Genomic DNA, 23,109 nt, shown 5'->3' with positions numbered 1-23,109 from the left:
TAAAAATGTATATTACGTTTATAAACTCAGGAAATATGTCCGTGGATACATGAGGACTTTGAATATGACCAATCCTGTAACTACTTGGTATCGGATTGATACCCAAATTTGTGGTATCATCCAAAACTAATGTAAAGTATCAAACAACAGAAGAATGAGTGATTATTACATTTTAACAGAAGTGTAGATAGAACATGTTAAGAGAGAACGTAAGCATATATTAACAGTAAATGAACAAGTACATTAATAATTAAAATTCTACCACTTGTCCTTAATAATTTTGACAAAATAATAGAATGGAAAATGACACAATATGTTACTGCATAGGTCAGCAGCTAAATTATGAGCCCTTGTTTGCTTACTTACTAATAAAGGACAAGTTGTCTTGTATGTTCACTATTTTATTTAAGGTCAAACTTGCAATAAGAAACATAAATATGTTTAATGTACCCTAAGATGTTTTGTTAAAATAAAGCCAATAGTGCATTTTTTTATGGTATCGAAATAATTTTGGTACTGGTACCAAAATATTGGTATTGGGACAACACTACCTGCAACTATACATGGTTATTGCGAGTTTTTTCCCCCCGATTAATAACATGAGTTAACTTGTTGTTTTCGACAGCCCTAAAGTACACAATCGCGCCTCTTGAAGACACACATGCTTAATAGAATTAAAGCGTATAAGGCACTTCCAGAATTGAGGCTACATTTTGGACAACACACTTCAAACACACCTGTGAGCCTTATCTAAAATGGGTGAAAAATTCTACAACATGGTACTTTTAACATGGACTAACATCAGCCATAAACAGGATGTGTCACATTAGCCGCTCCAGTAAAACTAACACTCACATCCTGTACCTGTTTTTGTTGAAACATCTCATATAATCATGCTTTGTTTACCCCCTTGCCGATTGAGGAGAGCATGTGCTCCTCTCCTTTTTTGTTTGTGCAATGTTCCCCTTCAAATAGTGTCCACATGTCTCTTCAACACAAGATGAGCTTAGTGGAGTTGTTAGTATTAAAAATAGAGGTGTAAAATGAAGTGATTCTCCCCAGGAATAAACTGCCTTGCTCAGGCGAAACTCTGCTGCAGTTTAAAAATAGATTCTTCCATATACAGTAAGCAAGTCTTTATAAAGGGTCATGCCAGCAAACACCTCATTATCAAAGTGATCTGACTCTGAAGCACAACTTCACCAATTAAAGCAAGCAGTCCACTGGGGGAGGAAGCAGGGAGGATGCTCTTTCTTGCCCATGCTGGGTGAAGGCTGCTTGTCGGGGCTTGTCTGCTTTACCAACATCTACTCTGCAACATTAACACTGCAATACAACCTGATGGTCACACAAATAAGACTACACGTTTTTGCCTCGTTAGGCTTTTTTTTTGCTATGTTTTCAGTTTATGGAAAGTGTGCACGTAATTGTATTCAGATAGAATCGAAGTGTGCAACACATTTAGCATTCATAATAATAATAATTAGAGATGTCTGATAATATCGGACTGCCGATATTATCGGCCGATAAATGCTTTAAAATGTAATATCGGAAATTAGCGGTATCGGTTTAAAAAAGTAAAATGTATGACTTTTTAAAACGCCGCTGTGTACATGGACGTAGGGAGAAGTACAGAGCACCAATAAACCTTAAAGGCACTGCCTTTGCGTGCCGGCCCAGTCACATAATATATACGGCTTTTAAACACACACACACACACACACACACACACACACACACACACACACACACACACACACACACACACACACACACACACACACACACACACACACACACACACACAAGTGAATGCAAGCCATACTTGGTCAACAGCCATACAGGTCACACTGAGGGCGGACGTATAAACAACTTTAACACTGTTACAAATATGCGCCACACTGTGAACCCACACCAAACAGGAATGACAAACACATTTCGGGAGAACATCAGCACCGTAACACAACATAAACACAACAGAACAAATACCTAGAACCCCTTGCAGCACTAACTCTTCCGGGACGCTACAATATACAACCCCTGCTGCTACCCCCCACCTCAACCTCCTCGTGCTCTCTCAGGGAGAGCATGTCCCAAATTCCAAGCTGCTGTTTTGAGGCATGTTAAAAAAAATAATGCACTTTGTGACTTCAAAAATAAATATGGCAGTGCCATGTTGCCATTTTTTTCCATAACTTGAGTTGATTTATTTTGGAAAACCTTGTTACATTGTTTAATGCATCCAGCGGGGCATCACAACAAAATTAGGCATAATAATGTGTTAATTCCACGACTGTATATATAAGTATAGGTTGATATCGGAATCGGGAATTAAGAGTTGGACAATATCGTAATATTGGCAAAAAAGCCATTATCGGACATCTCTAATAATAATAAATCCCGAATTAATAAATGATATAAACACAGGTAGGATGCCATTGTTTTTGTTGCCGCTTGAGGCCGCTGTTTACCACTTTTTATTTTTAGAGGCAACGTCCCTCAATATTTTTTTCCTTAACAAAAGTATACAATAATATTGTTAATGATTTCTATATATAGGTTAACGGTAAAAACAAATTTTTTTTACCTATATTTAGGGGGACAATATACCGTCCACACCGGCCTTCAACCTCGAGTACTTCCGGTTTGACTCCGCTGAGAACGCTGGGAAAATGAGTGCAGAGTCCTAAATAATTGAAGCCCCCTCAAATCGTGTCTTTCTCCACTGCGAACAAGATATGCCGGCTGTACATCACAAACTCCTTCTGGAGGAAGCCCTGCAGGACAGCCCTCAGGTAGGCATGCTCGATTCTCGTTGTCCCTCTCGCCAATAAACGCCACAAGAATAAATGATTAGAAATGACACCCAATGTTAGCTAGCGAGCTAGCATGGGCTGTTTGTAGGCTGTTAGCCAAAGACAGCTCCCTGTCACATTGTTATTATGGCGATATAACGCACCAATTAACCCTATTTCCATTGTATCATTTACATTTACTTGCACAAGTAGCTTATGTAATCTTTCTGCGTCATGTACGTAACTTGTTTCGTTGAGAAGTACGGTGCGTGTTTGTAGATGTTACAACAGCTGAGCCACAGTCCTGCTATATATATATATATATATATATATATATATATATATATATATATATATATATATATATATATATATATTTTTTTTAAAGTTTTTAAGTTAAAGACTATTTTGGAGCCAAAAAATATTTGGCCACCCATCCAAATGATCAGAATCAGGTGTCCTAATCACTTGGCCCGGCCTCAGGTGTATAACATCAAGCACTTAGGCGTGGAGACTGTTTCTACAAACATTTGTGATAGAATGGGCAGTGATTTCCAGCGTGGAACTGTCGTAGGATGCCACCTGTGCAAGAAATTCAGTCGTGAAATTTCCTCGCTCCTAAATATTCTAAAGTCAACTGTCGGCTTTATTATAAGAAAATGGAAGAGTTTGGGAACAACAGCAACTCAGCCACGGAGTGGTAGGCCACGTAAACCGACAGAGGGGTCAGCGCAGGGGTGTCAAACTCAAATACAGAGTGGGCCAAAAGTTAAAACTGAACAAAGCCGCGGGCCAAGGTTGAACAAATTAACCTTTTAATAGGGACCCAAACAAGTTTTGCATTGAATATTGAACAAGCAAGGCTTATATAACTTTATAGTGACATGCAAAATCGAGTTTAAAATAATAATAATAATAATAAAAAAATATCAATGGCATATCAAATACAATTTAAATAAAAATCGAATGCCTCTTTTCTATTTGCAGCCTTCTGAGGTAAATATCAACATTAACTTTTTCCACAGGCTAATCAATTAGAAAATAAAATAACAATGAATAATCCAACCATTCATTACTTTAAACTGCTCAGTTTGCAACACACTGATCTAATCTGATGTGCCCAAGGCAGATACCTGGCATCTTTTCTTGGATGCTAGTCCATTAATGTCGGGGCTGAGGCTTTGAGCTGAGGCAACCTTCATTATCGAACAAAGTTGTTCATCAGTCATTATTGGGGACGGCGTGGCGAAGTTGGTAGAGTGGCCGTGCCAGCAATCGGAGGGTTGCTGGTTACTGGGGTTCAACCCCCACCTTCTACCATCCTAGTCACGTCCGCTGTGTCCTTGGGCAAGACACTTCACCCTTGCTCCTGATGGCTGCTGGTTAGCGCCTTGCATGGCAGCTCCTGCCATCAGTGTGTGAATGTGTGTGTGAATGGGTGAATGTGGAAATACTGTCAAAGCGCTTTGAGTACCTTGAAGGTAGAAAAGCGCTATACAAGTATAACCCATTTATCATTTATATCTCGTAGTCCACCCGGACCACAGTCTTGGGGGCGTGCCTTAAAGGCATTGCGTTTAACGTCCTCTACGAGCTGTCGTCAGGTCTGCTTTTCATCCATTCTTACAACGTGCCGGCCCAGTCACAAGATATGTGCGGCTTCTGTACGCACACACACGTGAATGCAACGCATACTTGACCAACAGCGATACAGGTTACAATGAGGGTGCCCGTATAAATAACTTTAACACTGTTAAAAATATGCACCACACTGTGAATCCACACCAAACAAGAATGACAAACACATTTCAGGAGAACATCCGCACTGTAACACAACATAAACACAACAAAACAAATACCCAGAATCCCATGCAGCCCTAACTCTTCCGGGCTGCAATATACATCCCCGCTTTCACCACCCCCCCCCCTCCGTGCGTCGGTTGAGGTGGGCGGGGTTAGGTGGTAGCGGGGGTGTATATATATACTCTTCATTCTCTAGCAAGTGACATTTCAAATGGTGCTACATATTAACAGTAATGCTACTTTTTGTAGCAACGCTTTTGCTCCACACTTGACAAATGACGGTTGTCTGTTCAACATATTCCCACTTGACGCCAAACCACGGCCAGGCGATGGACCCCCTGCTGTTTTTCTTGGGAATTAATTCTTCCTTCATTTGTTACCAGAGTCGCACCTTCTTTCTCTCGTATTACCACTCGCACCACAGCTAACTTTAGCCATGTTGCTACCTCTCTGCTCCGTGAGGGCGTATACGTATGTAAGAAGGTGCGCTTGTTTATGTCTCTGTGAGAAGGAGAGCCTAGAAAGCGTGAGAAGAGCCTGTAGTGTAATGCCTGCAGCTAAAAGCAACTGCGTGAGAACGTATACTCAAATATCACGATATAGTCATTTTCTATGTCGCACAGAGACATACCCGCGATATATCGAGTATATCGATATATTGCCCAGCCCTAGGTTGTTTTTCAGGAGTTGGGCTTGGCCCCTTAGTTCCAGTGAAAGGAACTTTGAATGCTCCAGGATACCAAACATTTTGGATTATTCCATGCTCCCAACCTTGTGGGAACAGTTTGGAGCGGGCCCCTTCCTCTTCCAACATGACTGTGCACCAGTGCACAAAGCAAGGTCCGTAAAGACATGGATGACAGTCTGGTGTGGATGAACATGACTGGCCTGCACAGAGTCCTGACCTAAACTTGATAGAACACCTTTGGGATGAATTAGAACAGAGACTGAGAGCCAGGCCTTCTCGACCAACATCAGTGTTCATTACCGATGCGCTTTTGGAAGAATGGTCGAAAATTCCTATAAACACACTCCGCAACCTTGTGAACAGCCTTCCCAGAAGAGTTGAAGCTGTAATAGCTGCAAAAGGTGGACCGACATCATATTGAACCCTATGGGTTAGGAATGGGATGGCACTTCAAGTTCATATGTGAGTCAAGGCAGGTGGCCAAATACTTGTGGCAATATAGTGTAGATCAATTACTTTAATCATTACTGTGTGTGTTTTGGTTCTTAAAAGTCTTAATACTGTATCCATATTGCAATTGTTCTAAAGACCTCACATGCAAGTTATATTTGAGTGTTGCTTTTATTGTACACATGTAGTTCTGCACAGGGTCTCTAATGGCTTTGCTGAAGTGCAACTCTTGCTGGAGGCCCATTTCTCCTTTTTACACTTTGCAAATGTCAGTAGGTCAAAAATTAAACACACGGGATAATGCTCCAGTGACCTTTAATTAAAAGTCATTAAATTGATTTTGCAATAAAATTAAGGCCTTCATTGGTATTGAAATGCATTGAAATACAATGAAAAACTTGATACAATTGCAATTGGCAACAAAAAAGACAAGAAAACAAACCACCCGACCCAGTTTTTCCAATTGGGGGAAAAAAACTGCACTAAGTTCAAGATATTCAACATTTATTGAAGTGCAATTTTTGCTAACAAATACTGAGGCCATTTTTGTTTACCCAATTTGGATAATTAAGTTGAAGTACAAAATACTACAGTATTAATAAATATGTCATTATATATGTTATTATACTATCTGTTATGATTATATTAGTGCTTTATTTGGCCACAGTCAATGTAAACTTTTCAAATAGTCAACATTATTATTGTCAAATGCTACAATTTTTGACAATATATACTAACGATCTGCAGTCGGACATGGGTATTAAATGTTGTTTTAAGTTGCATAAAAAGCTAATGAAAAAATAATAATAATTAGATTTGCTCATACTTGCAGAAACCCTGAACACATTGCTGGATTATTCATACAATGCAGTTACTGTATATCATATTTTCCAGACCGTAGGGCGCACTGCCGATGAATGGTCTAATTTTGATCTTTTTTCGTATATTAGACGCACCGGATTATAGGGCGCATTAAAGGAGTCATATTATTTAATTGTTTTCCCTTGTGGTCTACATAACATGTAATGGTGGTTCTTTGGTCAAAATGTTGCAGATCATGTTTTACAGATCATTTTCAAGCCGCTTTCTGACAGTCTCTTCCGGATGCGCTGTTTTGTGGGCGGTCTTATTTACGTTACTCACCTTCGACAGGGTCTTCTCCCCGTCATCTTTGTAGTAGCGGTGTAGCCTGCAAGGACAGGAGAAGTAGAAGTGTCAAAAGATGGAGCTAACTGTTTTAATGACATTCAGACTTTACTTAAATCAATAACAGAGCAGCATCTCCTCATCCGTAAACAACAACAGCGGAAATGTGTCCCGTGAAAAACCATCCAACCGGAACTCTAACAACTAAAGTTCCTTGGGTGAATAATGTAAACTCACTAAACCGGTATGTTTTAGCGCTTTCATGGCGAGTTTACTGACAGATATAAGTAAGAACTTTACACTGCTTTGTCCCAACAAGAAGAGAGAGAAAAATAAAAGTCTAATCGACTACGGCGTCGGCGGGGATGGCGGACGTTATCTCCTTATGTTGTGGACTATTTTTTTCATATGGTGTTGATGTGGAAATAGTTGCCTCTGCATTTTGTCGGTGTGGCACCGAACGGAGATGTTGACATGCAGAGTTTCAAGCACTCTTCATTCTCTAGCGGGTGACTTTTCAAATGATGCTACATTAGCAGTGCTGCTACTTTTTGTAGCAACGCTTTCGCCCCACACTTGACAAATTACGGTTGTCTTTTCGACATATTCCCACTTGAAGCCAAACCACCGCCAGACGATGGACCCACTGCTGATTTTCTTGGGAATTAATTCTTCCTTCATTTGTTACCAGATTCGCACCTTTTTTCTCTCGTATTACCACTCGCACCACAGCTAACGTTACACATGTTGCTACCTCTCTGCTCCGCGAGGGCGTATGTGTATGTGACGTATGTAAGAAGGTGCGCTTGTTTATGTCTCTGTGAGAAGGAGAGACTAGAAATAGTGAGAAGAGCCTGTAGTGAACTGCGTGAGAACGTATACTCGAATATCACGATATAGTCATTTTCTATATCGCACAGAGACAAACCCGCGATATATCGAGTATATCGATACAAGACCTATAAGGCACACTGTCGAGTTTTGAGGAAAAAAAAGGATTTTAAGTGTGCTTTATAGTTTGGAAAATACAGTAGTTTTCCCCAATCCCACCCAGGTCGAAGTCTTCTTGTAGAGTTTATATCTACAAACAAAAGGAAATGGGTGTGTTCCTCTATGCCGTGCCTTGTAGTACCTGTTATAGTCTAGACCAGGGGTCACCAACCTTTTTGAAACCAAGAGCTACTTCTTGGGTACTGATTAATGCGAAGGGCTACCAGTTTGATACACACTTAAATAAATTGCCAGAAATAGCCAATTTGCTCAATTCACCTTTAACTCTGTTATTATTAATAATTAATGATAATTATCTTTGTGGAAACACTGATCATCTTAATGATTTCTCACAATAAATATATATAGAAACAGATAAATATCAATATGCAACACTTTATTTTTATATTTTCTCCAAGTGCACATTTTTCAAATTGAACATTTTCAAATGATCACTTCTAAGACAGTCTTGTGAAATCACAATATCCCATTTTAACTAGCTAGCCACTAACATTTTTTAACAAATCATGAATTACTTTGCACCATGTTTGTACAAATAATAACTCATGTAAAATACAAAAGTAAACTCTCAAATTTTTAAATCATGTCACACTTTGAACTGGACACCAAATCTGTTATCTGTTTCTTTGTCAGTTAGTGGGAAGCCTGGCATTGCATGCTGTTAACTAGTGTGTTGTACTCTGGTGTGTAACTTGACACTGCAACTCTGAGTGAGTCTTGCAGATGTGCATCAGTGAGGCGTGTTGTGTGTTTGTTCTTGATGAAGTTCATGTCAGAAAAGGCTGATTCACAAAGATAAGATTTTTCCTCATTGTTTGCGGAACCTTCTTAATCTTTTGGACATATTTTCACAGCAATCTGGCCTTAAGCTTAATTATGATAAATGTAAAATGTTAAGGATCGGAAATCTAAAGGGAACGTCCTTTTCGAATGGAATGCAAAGTGCCTGTTTTGTGGACAGATGGACCAGTTAACATACTTGGTGTTGTTGTCCCAGAAAATCTAGAAGATCTAGGCTCAGTAAATTATGATAATCGACTAAGAAAGCTGGACAAAATTATGCAATTATGGAAAGGGAAATCCCTAACCTTGTATGGTAAAATGTCTATTGCCAACTCGTTAATTATTCCTTAATTTATTTATTTGTTTTTGTCATTACCAGCTCTATCACAAAACTTTTTTAAGATTTATGAGCGGAGGGTCTTCGATTTTGTCTGGAACGGCAAACCAGAAAAGATTAAAAGAAAGGTTTTGTACAAAGAGTATGAATATGGGGGCCTAAAACTTCTCAACCTTGAAGCTATGTGTCTGTCTTTAAAAGCATCAATTGTTCCAAAGATGTATTTAAACATTGAGTGGTACACAAATGTCCTGTTGGACAAAAAACATGTACTGTATCAAAATAAATTGTATCCTTTTTTACAAGTGATCCCCTCCCATTTTTCTTATGTAGAGAGTCTGCTGGGAAACATGGCGGGGTTCATAAAGGAAACAATCCACTCATAGTGGTGTTTTCAATTTTATGTGCCAGAAAAAAGAGACGATATTTTGCAGCAGATAATATGGATGAACTCTAATATTGTAATAGATGGAAAGCCTTTCTTTTGGAAAAATATGTTTGAAAGAGGAATCATTTTTGGGATGCCATATTTAAACTAATCTATAAAACTACTATCGATGTGCAAAATCGTTATTTTCAAATTAAAATTATTTATAACTTCTTACCCACAGGGAAAATGTTAAAATTATGGAATATGACAGAGTCAGATGATTGCCGATTTTGTTGTCAGGAGCCTGAATCCACCCTGCATTTGTTTTGGTATTGTCATATTGTGTCTTTGTTTTGGGTGGAAGTTGAAAAAATGTGTTTAAGGATTGGTTTGTTTATGAAGCTTAATGTGGTTTCTGTTATTTTAGGAGAGTTCATTGACAATCATGATTTAGTCAATTTAATTATAGTACTCGGTAAAAGGTTTATTTTTAAGGCCAAAAACAGATATTCACTTAGTATTACTTTCTTTAAAACATTTATTCAGTATTTTCTAACTTTAGAAAGTTACATGGTTGAAAACGATAATGATGCCAAAAAACATTAAAAAAAAGATGAGAAGTCCTCAAAGGCTTATTTTGAAAGTATAATTATGTTTATAGATTATATGATATCTGTTGTTGTGTTCCCTAATTTGAGTGACCTGGACATAATCTGGACTGTACATAAATGCTTATTTTGAAAATGTAATTTTGTTTATAAATTATATGCAATTTGTTGTGTTCCCTAATTTTTTTTCTGTGTACATGAATGAAGGTGTGTGTTGCTGAGTCCGACTTGGACATTATCTGGACTGGGCCTGGTTTTAAAAACCCTTTAAACAAATCTAATTTCATTGACAACCTGGTCTGTTTAAGATAAGGCCCTTTTTTAAAAAATAAAATAAAATAAGATAAATATACATAAACATTTTCTTGGATAAAAAATAAAGTAAAACAATATACAAATAATTACATAAAAAATAGTAATTAATGAAAATGTTAGTGGACCAGCAGCCTATACAATGTGTGCTTCAGGGACTGTGTCCCTTGCAGATGTGTTGTCTATGTTGTGGGAACCAGAATATTGGTAGCAGAAAGAAATAACCCCTTTTGTGTGAGTGGGTGTGGATGAGTGTGCATGGGGGAGGTTGTTTGGGTTGATGCACTGATTTGATTTTTTTAGAACAGGCCCGCGGGCGACTCATCTGGTCCTTACGGGCGACCTGGTGCCCGCGGGCACCGCGTTGGTGACCCCTGGTCTAGACAAGGACACCCTGTATTTAGCTGACTGACAGGTGTGGCATCTGAAGAGCTCAAGTTGGAGTTTAAAGGGGAAAGCAACAATATTGAAGACAATAAAACAAGATCTCGTGTGTGCGTTTGTTCCCACAGACTCGTTCCCTGCTCAGCGTGTTTGAGGAGGATGCGGCGAACCTCACCGAATACACCAACCAGCTGCTGCAGTCCATGCAGCGAGTGTATGGAGCTCAGGTACCAAAAATATGCATCGAAGCTAAACTCATTTGCCACGGTATTTGGGACACCCTATTTGTTGTGTTCCAATCCATTATCTGTACAAAAGTTCTGCATATTTTCAGACAAAAATGAAAACTAATTGGGTATTTCAAGACATGCATCTTGTACTGTATGTTGTGTTGGAGGTAAGTGGGTGTATGCAAGCCTAAATGAAAAGTGATACTTAATTTTTTCTTTTTGTCAAAGAGCGAGATGGCTTTGGCCACAGAGCAGCTCTCCCAGCAGCTTCTTTCATACGAGAAGAAAGTAAGTATCGTAATGGCCACTAACTACATCTACCACTACCATGGATAATTGTGGCTATTATTCTTTACTGTTACAGCCATCAGACTGTATAATGCATATGTTTCTTGACTGCACTTAAATGTAGAAAATATGTAGAATATATTTATATTATTTATATATTATATATATAATATATTATATATATTATATTATTTATTATTATTATTGTCTATTGTGAGCGAACTGTGGTGCTGAATTTCCCCCAGGGATCAATAAAGTACTTTCTATTCTATTCTATTCTATTCTATTCTATTCTATTACCGTCATTGTTGTCCTAGTGCAGGGGTGCCCAAACGTTTTCCCCTGAGGGCCACAGACTGACAAATCAAAGGACGCGAGGGCCATTTTGGTAGTTTTCAACTTCAAAACCAGTACAATGTATACCGGTAGATTTTTTTCAGAGAAATAGAAAATGCAGTTCTGCTAGAAATTTTGAGTGAAAGCTGAAGATCCAAAGCTGAACTAAAATGCTAACAGCACGCTGGCTAAATAGCGCCAAGTAACAAAAATATTAACATAAAGAGCTAATAATCTGGCATGCTAACAGTATTGTGCTAACATGCTCACAATAGCATGCTTATAATTAGCAATAGTGAAATACCAAACCATATGACACCGAGGTGTATACCTGCTAAATTACCTACGAAAATCTAGAATGCTAATGTTAAATGCTAACTGAACATGTTTCAAGTACCAACCTATCTTACTTTAAGGTGTGTATCTGAAAAATATGTTAGAAATGCTATCATGCTAATGTTAACGTGCATCAAGTACCAAAATATGACTGAGGTATATATCGACAAAATTAGCTATAAAGAAACTAGCATATTCATGTCAACATGCTAACAGGTATCATATTTGACGCTGTGGTGTAATAAATGTGTTCAAAGCTGAATGTCGACCTTCTTATTTCACCATTCATATAGAATTTTGCCCTCGGGAAAGGTGACGAAGAAGTAATCGGGACGCTGCAGGACTTCGCCAAAACAGTAGACGAGGTGAGACCGCGTGTGTCCTATGGATTGGCAATTTAATCAATCAATCATGAAATTATCTTTCAGGACAAGCGGTAGAAAATGGATGGAAATTTACAGTACATAGATTTTTTTAATATATATTTGTCAGTATTTCTGGAAACTTTTAAAATGTAAACTAACATTATTATCTGTGTCAGTGGTTCTCAAACTTTTTTCACTAAGTACCACCTCAGAAAACACTTGGCTCTCCAAGTACCACCAACATGAAAATACAGTAGCATGTACATAGTGTATATAACCCCCATTTTTTGTATATATTGTTTTTCAAATCACCTGACATGTATACTGTGTATATGTACATAATTAATAAAAAAATTGAACGTAATTTTTTATATACATATTACAGGTTATATATCTTTTATTATTGAATGTATCAAATGTGATGAATATTTAATGGACCACAATGGAAACAAGCTTTTTGGCTTTTTGTGCCATCCATTTGCCTTTTTAAAGCATTACATGGATTCAATTCTTTAAGATGTCAATAAACTTCTCAATCAAGCATCATATGCCCAAGTGTTCATTAAAAAGTATTTTAATATTTTTGGTCAATGTAACATTACACAGTTTGAACAGTAACACTGTGTTTGAATATTTAATGACGTGATTCTTTGGCGTACCACAGTTTGAGAATCACTGATCTATGTTTAAAAGTTTAACTAACATTTTTTATTCAAATTAAACTGGAAATGTTTTGTTTCAACCAAATGAAAAAATGTGAAGCATAACAAAAGGGCACAATCTGAGGCTTTGAGCTAAACATCTTTGCATTTAATGTGACGAAATGAGCCAAACCCTGACCCATCGCAACAGAGTAGACGTGGTCGAGGGAGGAGTCTGCCCTCATGTCAGCCAAAAGGAGAAGAAGGCAGATTTGCCCTGTCCACAAATTTGAATGATTTTTGAGTACAATTTGAGCACAAACTTTCCCAGCATGGGGAATCTCACTCCAACCACTTTTTAAAACTGTATTATAGTATTGCCATTAATGTTTTATAGTTTGAAACTTTACTTTTGACCTGTTTAAGGTAGTTTCTGGTACTATCGCATCCCGCAGAATGTATTGATATCCCTTACACCAATGTTGGTTTAAGATTAGTGACTACACAACAAGACACTTCCTTCCTACCACAGCTTTTCACATTAAAGCATCTATTCAGCAAGCAAGGATACTGCTGTTAATCTGCTGAACTTTAGCCCCAGCTACATTGATAAGATTAGAGTGGAAACCCGCTTGTGTGATAAACACGAAGGATTAATGGCTTCAAAAAGTGTGAAATTTATTGTTCCAGACCTGATAAGCTTTCGGTGTTCCGTTGTTGGGCGCCAAAGTTTTCTCAAGAAGCAATTTAGTCTGCGCTCACCAAAATAAATTGGACTCCCTCAAGATGTTTTTCCTCGATGCCTCTTGTCGTGTGTGTTTATGTCCTTGACATATTTTGTGTTCCGTGTCATCCAGCTGAACTCACTCCACTCAGAGCTCGCCAACCAGATGGCCGACACCATGGTCTTTCCCTTGATCCAGTTCAGAGAAAAAGACCTTACGGGTAGACACACTCAAAGTCTAATGAACTGATTTGCATAATACACCATACGGACTTGAAAAAGTCTTTGGACACACTTTCTGAGACATTTTGGACGACTGAGCACTTCCAACATTACGGGAAGAGTTTGCCCCAGTGCACAAAGCAAGGTCCATAAAGTTTGGTGTGGAGGATCATCAATGACCAAATGTTCCTCCAACTGAACGGACATAAATAACTACAGACACACAGAAGAATTCTGCTGTTAAGCTGCAAAGGAGGACCAACTCCCTTCCCGGTTCACCTACTCAAAGTTCAATTTTTTTGCCTATATAGTGTATTTTAAGGGGAAAAAGGATTTGACCCCCTACTGATTTTGTAAGTTTACCTCCTTATCAAGATATCAACGGTCTTTAATGTTGTTGTAGATTTATTGTAACCGCAAACAACTCAGCATGTACAAAACCCAAAACCAGTGAGGTTGGCACTTTGTGTAAATCATAAATAAAAACAGAATTCAATGATTTGCAAATCCTTTTCAACTTATATTCAATTGCAACACTGCAAATAAAAGATACTTAACGTCAGAACTGGTAAACTGTGTTATTTTTTGCAAATATTATCTCATTTGGAATTTGATGCCTGCAACATGTTTCAAAAAAGCTGGCACAAGTGGCAAAAAAGACTGAGAAAGTTGAGGAATGCTCATCAAACACTTGTTTGGAACATCCCACAGGTGAACAGGCTAATTGGGAACAGGATTGGGTATAAAAGCAGCTTCCGTGAAATGCTCAGTCATTCACAAACAGGGATGGGGCACGGGTCACCACTTTAGGAACAAATGCGTGAGCAATTTTGTCCAACACTTTAAAAACAACATTTCTCAACGAGCTATTGCAAGGAATTTAGGGATTTCACCATCTACGGTCCGTAATATCATCAAAAGTTTCAGAGAATCTGGAAAAATCACTGCACGTAAACGATGATATTACGGACCTTCGATCCATCAGGCGGTACTGCATCAAAAAGGGACAGCAGTGTGTAAAGGATATCGCCAGATGGGCTGAGGAACCCTTCAGAAAACCACTGTCAGTAACTAATGTTTGTCGCTACATCTGAAAGTGCAAGTTAAAACTCTACTATGCAAAGCCAAAGTAATTTATCAACAACACCCAGAAACGCTGCCAGCTTCGCTGGGCCCGAGCTCATTTAAGATGGACTGATGCAAAGTGGAAAAGTGTTCTGTGGTCTGACGAGTCCACATTTCAAATTGTTTTTAGAAACTGTGGACTTCGTGTCCTCCAGACCAAAGAGGAAAAGAACCATCCGTACTGTTAAACCGTATTTTTCGGACTATAAGTCGCTCTGGAGTATCAGTCGCACCGGCCGAAAATGCATAATAAAGAAGGAAAAAAACATATATAGGCGCACTGGAGTATAAGTCGCATTTTTGGGGGAAATTTATTTGATAAAACCCAACACCAAGAATAGACATTTGAAAGGCAATGTAAAATAAATAAAGAATAGTGAACAACAGGCTGAATAAGTGTACGTTATATGACTCATAAATTACCAACTGAGAACGTGCCTGGTATGTTAACGTAACTAACATAAGAGTCATTCAAATAATTATAACATATAGAACATGCTATACGTTTACCAAACAATCTGTCACTCCTAATCGCTAAATCCGATGAAATGTTATACGTCTAGTCTCTTACGTGAATGAGCTAAATAATATTATTTGATATTTTACGGTAATGTGTTAATAATTTCACACATAAGTCGCTCCTGAGTATAAGTCGCACCCCCGGCCAAACTATGAAAAAAACTGTGACTTATAGTCTGAAAAATACGGTAGGTGCAAAGTTCAAAAGCCAGCATCTGTGATGGTATGGGGGTGTATTAGTGCCCAAGGCATTGGTAACTTACACATCTGTGAAGGCACCATTGATGCTGAAAGGTACATTCAGGTTTTGGAGCAACATATGTTGCCATCCAAGCAACGTTATCATGGATGCCCCTGCTAATTTCAGCAAGACAATGCCAAGCCACGTGTTACAACAGCGTGGCTTCATAGTAAAAGAGTGTGGCTACTAGACTGGCCTGGCTGTAGTCCAGACCTGTCAAAAGTCTTGAAAATGTGTGACACATTATGAAGCCTAAAATACCACAACGGAGACTCAGGACTGTTGAACAAATTAAGCTGTACATCAAGCAAGAATGGGAAAGAATTCCACCTGAAAAGCTTCAAAAATGTGTCTCCCAGTTCCCAAATGTTTACTGAGTGTTGTTAAAAGGAAAGGCTATGTAACACAGTGGTAAAAATGCCCCTGTGACAACATTTTTGCAATGTGTTGCTGCCATTAAATTGTAAGTTAATGATTATTTGCAAAACAAAAATTGGTTTCTCAGTTCAAACATTAAATATCTTGTCTTTGCAGTCTATTCAATTGAATATAGGTTGAAAAGGATTTGCAAATCATTGTATTCTGTTTTTATTGACGAATTACACAACGTGCCAACTTCACTGGTTTTGTAAAATAAAACATGAAATTAAGGTTATAGATTAATTTGTATTTGATTGACCAGCAAGAATTCTGACCTCCACAAATAGCTACCGTATTTTTCGGAGTATAAGTCGCACCTGCCGAAAATGCATAATAAAGAAGGAAAAAAACATATATAAGTCGCACTGGAGTATAAGTCGCATTTTTTGGGGAAATGTATTTGATAAAACCCAACTCCAAGAATAGACATTTGAAAGGCAATTTAAAATAAATATAGAGAAGTGAAAAACAGGCTGAATAAGTGTACGTTATATGACGCATAAATAACCAACTGAAAACGTGCCTGGTATGTTACCGTAACATATTATGGTAAGAGTCATTCAAATAACTATAACATATAGAACATGCTATACGTTTACCAAACAATCTGTCGCTCCTAATCGCTAAATCCCCTGAAATCTTATATGTCTAGTCTCTTACGTGAATGAGCTAAATAATATTATTTGATATTTTACGGTAATGTGTTAATAATTTCACACATAAGTCGCTCCTGAGTATAAGTCGCACCAAACTATGAAAAAAACTGAGACTTATAGTCCGAAAAATACGGTATGTGCCCATGCAGCACAAAAATGTGTCATGCCCCTTTAAGAAAGTACTTCTACATTAATCTGATCGTGTTACGTGGGTAAAAGACGCATGTCACAGAAACAGTCTTCTTCATCCAAGACGGGTAATACCAAAGAGCTGTCAAAGTACCTCAGGGACAAGATTGTAGCCCAGCACATGTACTGTAGAATCTTGGATGGACCTCAGCCAAATGTCAGCAACAAAGGAGTGACTTAAAAAGAAGCACGCTAAGATCCTGGGGCAGCCTAGCCAGTCCCTGGACCTTAATACCATAACAAAATATGCAGAGGGAGACTAAACTTAAATGTGCAAAGCAACTAGGGGTGTGGACCTTTGGGCACCTAGCGATTGGATCCGATTCCAATTCCTGGGGCGATGATTGGATTCAGAAACGATGCTCAGTTTACCACAGTTCTCGATTCAAACCAATTCTCGCAATATATTGTTTGGGGTAATAGCCATAATGAAACATTTTTAATACAGGTTACAGGTTAAAAAAGCTCTTTCTGGTTGCAAAGAGATGGCCTAAAATGTCTTTTTAAAAATGGATTCTTATTATTTGTTAATGTTTTTTAAATTTATTTTTGAAAATTATGATTCCATTTGGGAATCGGGATGAATAAGAATCACAATTCGGATATGAATCGATTTTTTTGTGCACCCCTAAAAGAAGCAATCTCAAAACCCTTCAGAATTTCGAGAGAATCTGTACAGATAAACGGACCAAAATCTCCCCTAACTACCAGAAATGATGTGCATGCCAACAAGCGTTTTTCCACCAACTAATATGTTACATTATGCTTAGGGATCGCAAATACTAATTGTATAAAAATATTGTAAATTCTCAAATAAGATTCTACACCAAAAAATCATCTATTTATACAAAATGCTCATTGGTCTCTTCCTGCCAGTACACTAACGTTAGCACGCATATTTCTTTTTAGCTAATTTTACACTAATTTCACAGCCTTACACCTTAGTCATATAACTTGGTATGCTAAGATTAGCATACAACTTTTTTTGTTAAATTTGTATGCCTGTGCCACAGAGTCATATAACTTGGTAATTGTCACATTGTAACATTAGCATGCTAACTTTTTTTGTAAATTTTCTAACCGTTTACCCCAGAGTCTTACCATGAATTGATTAACGTGGACCCGACTTAAACAAGTTGAAAAACTTTTTCGGGTGTTACCCGAAGTGGTCAATTGTACGGAATATGTTCTGTACTGTGTAATCTACTAATAAAAGTTTCAATCAATCAAGTCATATAACTCAGTACTTGACATATGTTAACTGCTAGACAAAATTGGCCCCCCCCAAAAAAAGTGAGCATGCTAGCATTGCTAAGTTTATTTTTGCCAATTTTGCCGCCTCAGTTTCATATAACTAGGTATGTGACACAGGTAGCTAGCATGCTCGTGTTAGTATGCTAACTTTTTTTTTGCCTATTTTGGCCAACTGTTAGCATGCTAATAATAAAAAATGTTTTGTTTGTAAACTAACATGTCTTTCTCAGTACTGTGAACTGACTTTGTGTTAAACTTTGCAGAAATAAGCACGCTGAAGGAAATATTTGGCATTGCCACCGACGGTAAGTCAAAATAAAACCCCTACTTGTTCTTTTTAAGCCAAAAAATTTACATTTGTCATTAATCTCTCCTAATTTGTCTCCCTTTATGCAGAACACGAGGCAGCCATGGTCAAATACAGCCGTCTACCCAAAAAGAGGGAAAATGAGAAGGTACATTTACTCCCTGTTGCTTTCTTTTACAATCTACACAAATGAATAATAAAAATAAATTTCCCCTGTCCTGCCAGCTGAAAGCCGACCTGGTGAAAGAGGTGGCGTACACCCGTAGGAAGCAGCATCAGGCCTCGCTGCAGTATTACTGCGCCCTCAATGCCCTGCAGTACCGTAAGAGGGTCGCCATGTTGGAACCCATGCTGGGATACACACAGGCACAGGTGACTGTTTTTGCCAGAATGGACATTTGACAACATTTCCATTTCACCTTGCACATAAAGTGATTTGGTCTGTCCTGTTTTAGGTCAGTTTCTTCAAAAAAGGTCTGGAGCACGTGTCAAAGAAGATGGACAGTTTCCTCACCTCTGTGTCCAACATGACTCAAAAGTAAATACTTATAATGACACCCCAAAGTGTCCTGAGAGGCCTGCTTTCAACTTGTCGTCTTTTAGTATTCAGGCTCAGCTGGACGCCGATGCGGAAGCCATGCGAGTGTCCCAGAAGGAGCTCCTTTCTGTGGACGACTCGGTCTACATGCTGGACCAGGACTCTGAGCCAGTCAACCGCACTCTTATCCAGAAGGCTGGTTTCCTCAACATTAGAAAGTACGAATGATTCAGGTCATGCAAACTTTTAAAATGCATTTTGGTTCAACGTTCGGTCTCTGACAAGGTCACTGCAACAGCACTCAGTCACAGATGGTCTTGATTTCCTGTTTTGTCACCGGGGAACCTGAATCTGTGACCCTGAGGCCTGAAGTCCTTACTTTTTGACTGACTGCAGTCAGAATATGCAGCATACCGCTGCATATTTCTGGAAAGCAGACGCAGTTTCAATATTATCAACCTTGCGCAGAATCCAGCCCTGGATTCAGCACCTGGGATTTTCCAGTCCTGCGGTTAAAATGCAAAAATCGTCTCGGGTTAACAGCCAAACACGCTAACGCTACATGCAGTTACGAGGTTTTCGAAAGGGGGTCCGTGTAGGTCAGGGGTCCCCAAACTTCTTGACTCGGGGGCCGCATTGAGTTAAAAAAATTTGGCCGGGGGCCGGGCTGTGTGGCTGTGTGTGTGTGTGTGTGTGTGTGTGTGTGTGTGTGTGTGTGTGTGTGTGTGTGTGTGTGTGTGTGTGTGTGTGTGTGTGTGTGTGTGTGTGTGTGTATGTATATATATATATATATATATATATACACTACCGTTCAAAAGTTTTAGGAATAGCCTTCATTTCTAAGAACAAGAATAGACTGTCGAGTTTCAGATGAAAGTTCTCTTTTTCTGGCCATTTTGAGCGTTTAATTGACCCCACAAATGTGATGCTCCAGAAACTCAATCTGCTCAAAGGAAGGTCCGTTTTGTAGCTTCTGTAACAAGCTAAACTGTTTTCAGATGTGTGAACATGATTGCACAAGGGTTTTCTAATCATCAATTAGCCTTCTGAGCCAATGAGCAAACACATTGTACCATTAGAACACTGGAGTGATAGTTTCTGGAAATGGGCCTCTATACACCTATGTAGATATTGCACCAAAAACCAGACATTTGCAGCGAGAATAGTCATTTACCACATTAGCAATGTATAGAGTGTACTTCTTTAAAGTTAAGACTAGTTTAAAGTTATCTTCATTGAAAAATAAGGACATTTTAATGTGACCCCCAAACTTTTGAACGGTAGTGTATATAAGGTATATATTCCTCGCGCACTAATTGACTGAAAGAGCGCGCACTTGCGAGCGCGATGTTATGAATGGGAAAATGCATTCTTAGACAATTTGATTTGCCTGAGCAGCTGGGAGACACCAAGAGTAACAGGCAGTAGAAAATGGATTAGAAAGGACAGATTTTAAATAATTAAAGTTTAAACTTTTTTAACTTGGCACTTCCCGCGGGCTGGATTTTGGATGCTGGCGGGCCATGTCTGACCCGCGGGCCGCAGTTTGGGGACCCTGGTGTAGGTAATGGTTATGGTTAGACTTTAAAAAAATGTTTTTCTTATATTCCCTTGCAATTTAAATGTCTTTAAATACACATTTACATTTGTCAGTTTAATTAAAGAAATACACAAAACTTTCATACAAGATATACTGCATAAGTAAGGAGTGCCAGGTCCATCTCTTAATCAGTATGGGGGTCTTGGGTCTGGGAAACAAATGAGTTGAGGTTATTGACGACTAAGTGGCGGCGTGGCGAAGTTGGGAGAGTGGCCGTGCCAGCAATCTGAGGGTTACTGGTTCAATCCCCACCTTCTACCATCCTAGTCACGTCCGTTGTGTCCTTGAGCAAGACACTTCACCCTTGCTCCTGATGGGCCTGGTTCGCACCGTGCATGGCAGCTCCCGCCATCAGTGTGTGAATGGGTGAATGTGGAAATAGTGTCAAAGCGCTTTGAGTTCCTTAAAAAAAAGGTAGAAAAGCGCTATACAAGTACAACCCATTTACCCTCTCCATAGTAACTGTCCCCAAGCTTATTTCTTTTGTGGGATCCTCCTGTCCAAGTCATGCAGTCAAAACAAATTTTGTTCCTAGATGGGCTCGAACCACCAACCTTTCGGTTAACAGCCGAACGCGCATACTGATACACAGAGACATCTTTAGTGGGGTCAGCAGTCTTCGACATGGGGGGGTCGTGGAATGTTCAGCCGATCACATCTTAAAACACACATCTAAAAGCCACCTGCAATTTTTCCACAAATTTGAAACGTCATTGAGCCAACACAATGTAGTGTAGTTTATAAATGGCAGTGGCATGGCTGCCCTACTCACTCTACATTTAAAATACAAACACAGATAAATAAACGTGTGTATTATTTGAATATCTTGGTATTGCACAGAAGGTCCAGGATTTTAGGGTAGGACCAGTTGATTTAAAAAAAAAAACTTTTATACAAGATATGCTGTATAAGTTAGGGGGACACGTTCTATCTGGTGGTCTTTGGTCTGGAAACAGGGGGACACGTTCTATCTGGTGGTCTTTGGTCTGGTAGCATATTGAGTTATTTGAACCCAAGTTTCATTTGAGGCCTGAACCTGTGATCCTCAGTCTAAACCTAAGTCCTGCAGTCAAGAAACAAGTCGTCCCTGGGTGGGCTTGAACCACCAACCTTTCGGATAACAGCCGAACGCGCTAACCGGTCGCGCCACAGAGACTTGTTTGATTCCTGTCAGTCTACAACAGTTGGGCTGTGAAAAGTTCGGTTGATTATATTTCTACAAAATATACGGCTGTATAACTTAGAGATACACGGTCTATCTGGTGGTCCTCAGTCTGGAAAACTATTAAGTTATGGCGAATCATGATTTTTAGCCTGTGAGTGATTAGTGGTGATTCGACCCCAAGTTAATTTTTTTTATTTTAGGCCTGAACCTTTGATCCTCGGTCTAAACCTATGTCCTGCAGTCAAGAAAAAGTCGTCCCTGGGTGGGCTCGAACCACCAACCTTTCGGTTAACAGCCAAACGCGCTAACGGATTGCGCCACAGAGATTTGTTTAATTGCCATCAGTCCACAACAGGTGGGCTGTGAAATGTTCGGTTGATTATATTTCTTACTTTAATTCCACCTGCAATTAAATAAGTCAACTTGTGTAGTATTTGAATATCTTGGTATTGCACAATAATAACAAGGTATATATAGGACCAGTTGATTTAAAAAAAACAAAAAACTTTCATACAAAATATACGGCTGTATAACTTAGAGGTGGCTCGGTCTGGAAAACTATTAAGTTATGGCGAATCATGATTTTTAGACTGTGACTGATTAGTGGTGATTCAACCCCAAGTTAATTTTTTTATTTTAGGCCTGAGCCTGTGATCCTCGGTCTAAGCCTATGTCCTGCAGTCAAGAAACAAGTCGTCCATGGGTGGGCTCGAACCGCCAACCTTTCGATTAACAGCCGAACGCGCTAACCAATTGCGCCACAGAGACCTGTTCGATTGGAAAACAAGGTCATCACCCAGTGGCGTGCGGTGAGGTTAATGTCTGGTGAGGCACTGCATCATCACAGTCAGATTTACAAACATATGAACCCTCAATAGTATCTTATTCACCATGTGATTGGCAGCAGTTAACGGGTTATGTTTAAAAGCTCATACCAGCATTCTTTACACAACTGTAGTACACAAAAAAGCACATTTAATAAAAAAAACATTATTATGGTCTTACCTTTCTTGCTGGACAGCCTTTGCGGGTGTACCACGCCGTTTGAAAAGAACGGGTCTTCTGTCCCGAAGTCAAAAGCAAACCTTTTAGCTCCGGCGTTGGTATACCTTTAATTATTACCTCCTGCTTCGATTGAAAGTCCAGTTTAGAAAACTGTTTTATTTTACATATGTAATCCTCCATGTTTTTAATAAAAGTCCAGGCTAGAGGAAATAAACAATCGCTTGCAAACTTTTTTTTTTTTCTTCTGCGGCAGAGGAATGA

At 38.9% G+C, this 23,109-nt stretch overlaps 1 protein-coding gene and 2 non-coding genes across 3 annotated transcripts in view; 1 reads left to right on the top strand and 2 right to left on the bottom strand.

Annotated features, from left to right (window-relative positions):
* The first annotated feature begins 2,635 nt into the window (after positions 1-2,635).
* Positions 2,636-23,109, top strand: part of appl2 (adaptor protein, phosphotyrosine interaction, PH domain and leucine zipper containing 2) — a 34,414-nt gene continuing 13,940 nt past the window's right edge. Inside the window, exons 1-10 of the mRNA XM_062035500.1 lie at positions 2,636-2,795; positions 10,816-10,914; positions 11,146-11,205; positions 12,171-12,242; positions 13,741-13,828; positions 18,497-18,538; positions 18,630-18,688; positions 18,766-18,912; positions 18,996-19,078; positions 19,144-19,296. Of these exons, the coding sequence (XP_061891484.1) occupies positions 2,739-2,795; positions 10,816-10,914; positions 11,146-11,205; positions 12,171-12,242; positions 13,741-13,828; positions 18,497-18,538; positions 18,630-18,688; positions 18,766-18,912; positions 18,996-19,078; positions 19,144-19,296 (860 nt within the window). The 5' untranslated portion in view covers positions 2,636-2,738. The remainder of the gene's footprint in view (positions 2,796-10,815; positions 10,915-11,145; positions 11,206-12,170; positions 12,243-13,740; positions 13,829-18,496; positions 18,539-18,629; positions 18,689-18,765; positions 18,913-18,995; positions 19,079-19,143; positions 19,297-23,109) is intronic.
* On the bottom strand, positions 21,761-21,834 carry trnan-guu (transfer RNA asparagine (anticodon GUU)). The gene has a single exon. It is a non-coding gene; the product is annotated as a tRNA-Asn (tRNA).
* trnan-guu (transfer RNA asparagine (anticodon GUU)) lies at positions 22,538-22,611 on the bottom strand. Its single transcript has one exon. It is a non-coding gene; the product is annotated as a tRNA-Asn (tRNA).

The sequence above is a fragment of the Entelurus aequoreus genome, linkage group LG24 (genome assembly GCF_033978785.1).
Source record: "Entelurus aequoreus isolate RoL-2023_Sb linkage group LG24, RoL_Eaeq_v1.1, whole genome shotgun sequence".
In the NCBI taxonomy this organism is placed as follows: domain Eukaryota; kingdom Metazoa; phylum Chordata; class Actinopteri; order Syngnathiformes; family Syngnathidae; genus Entelurus; species Entelurus aequoreus.
Note: the sequence above shows the minus strand (reverse complement) of the source record. Positions and strands in the feature narration are given on the sequence as shown.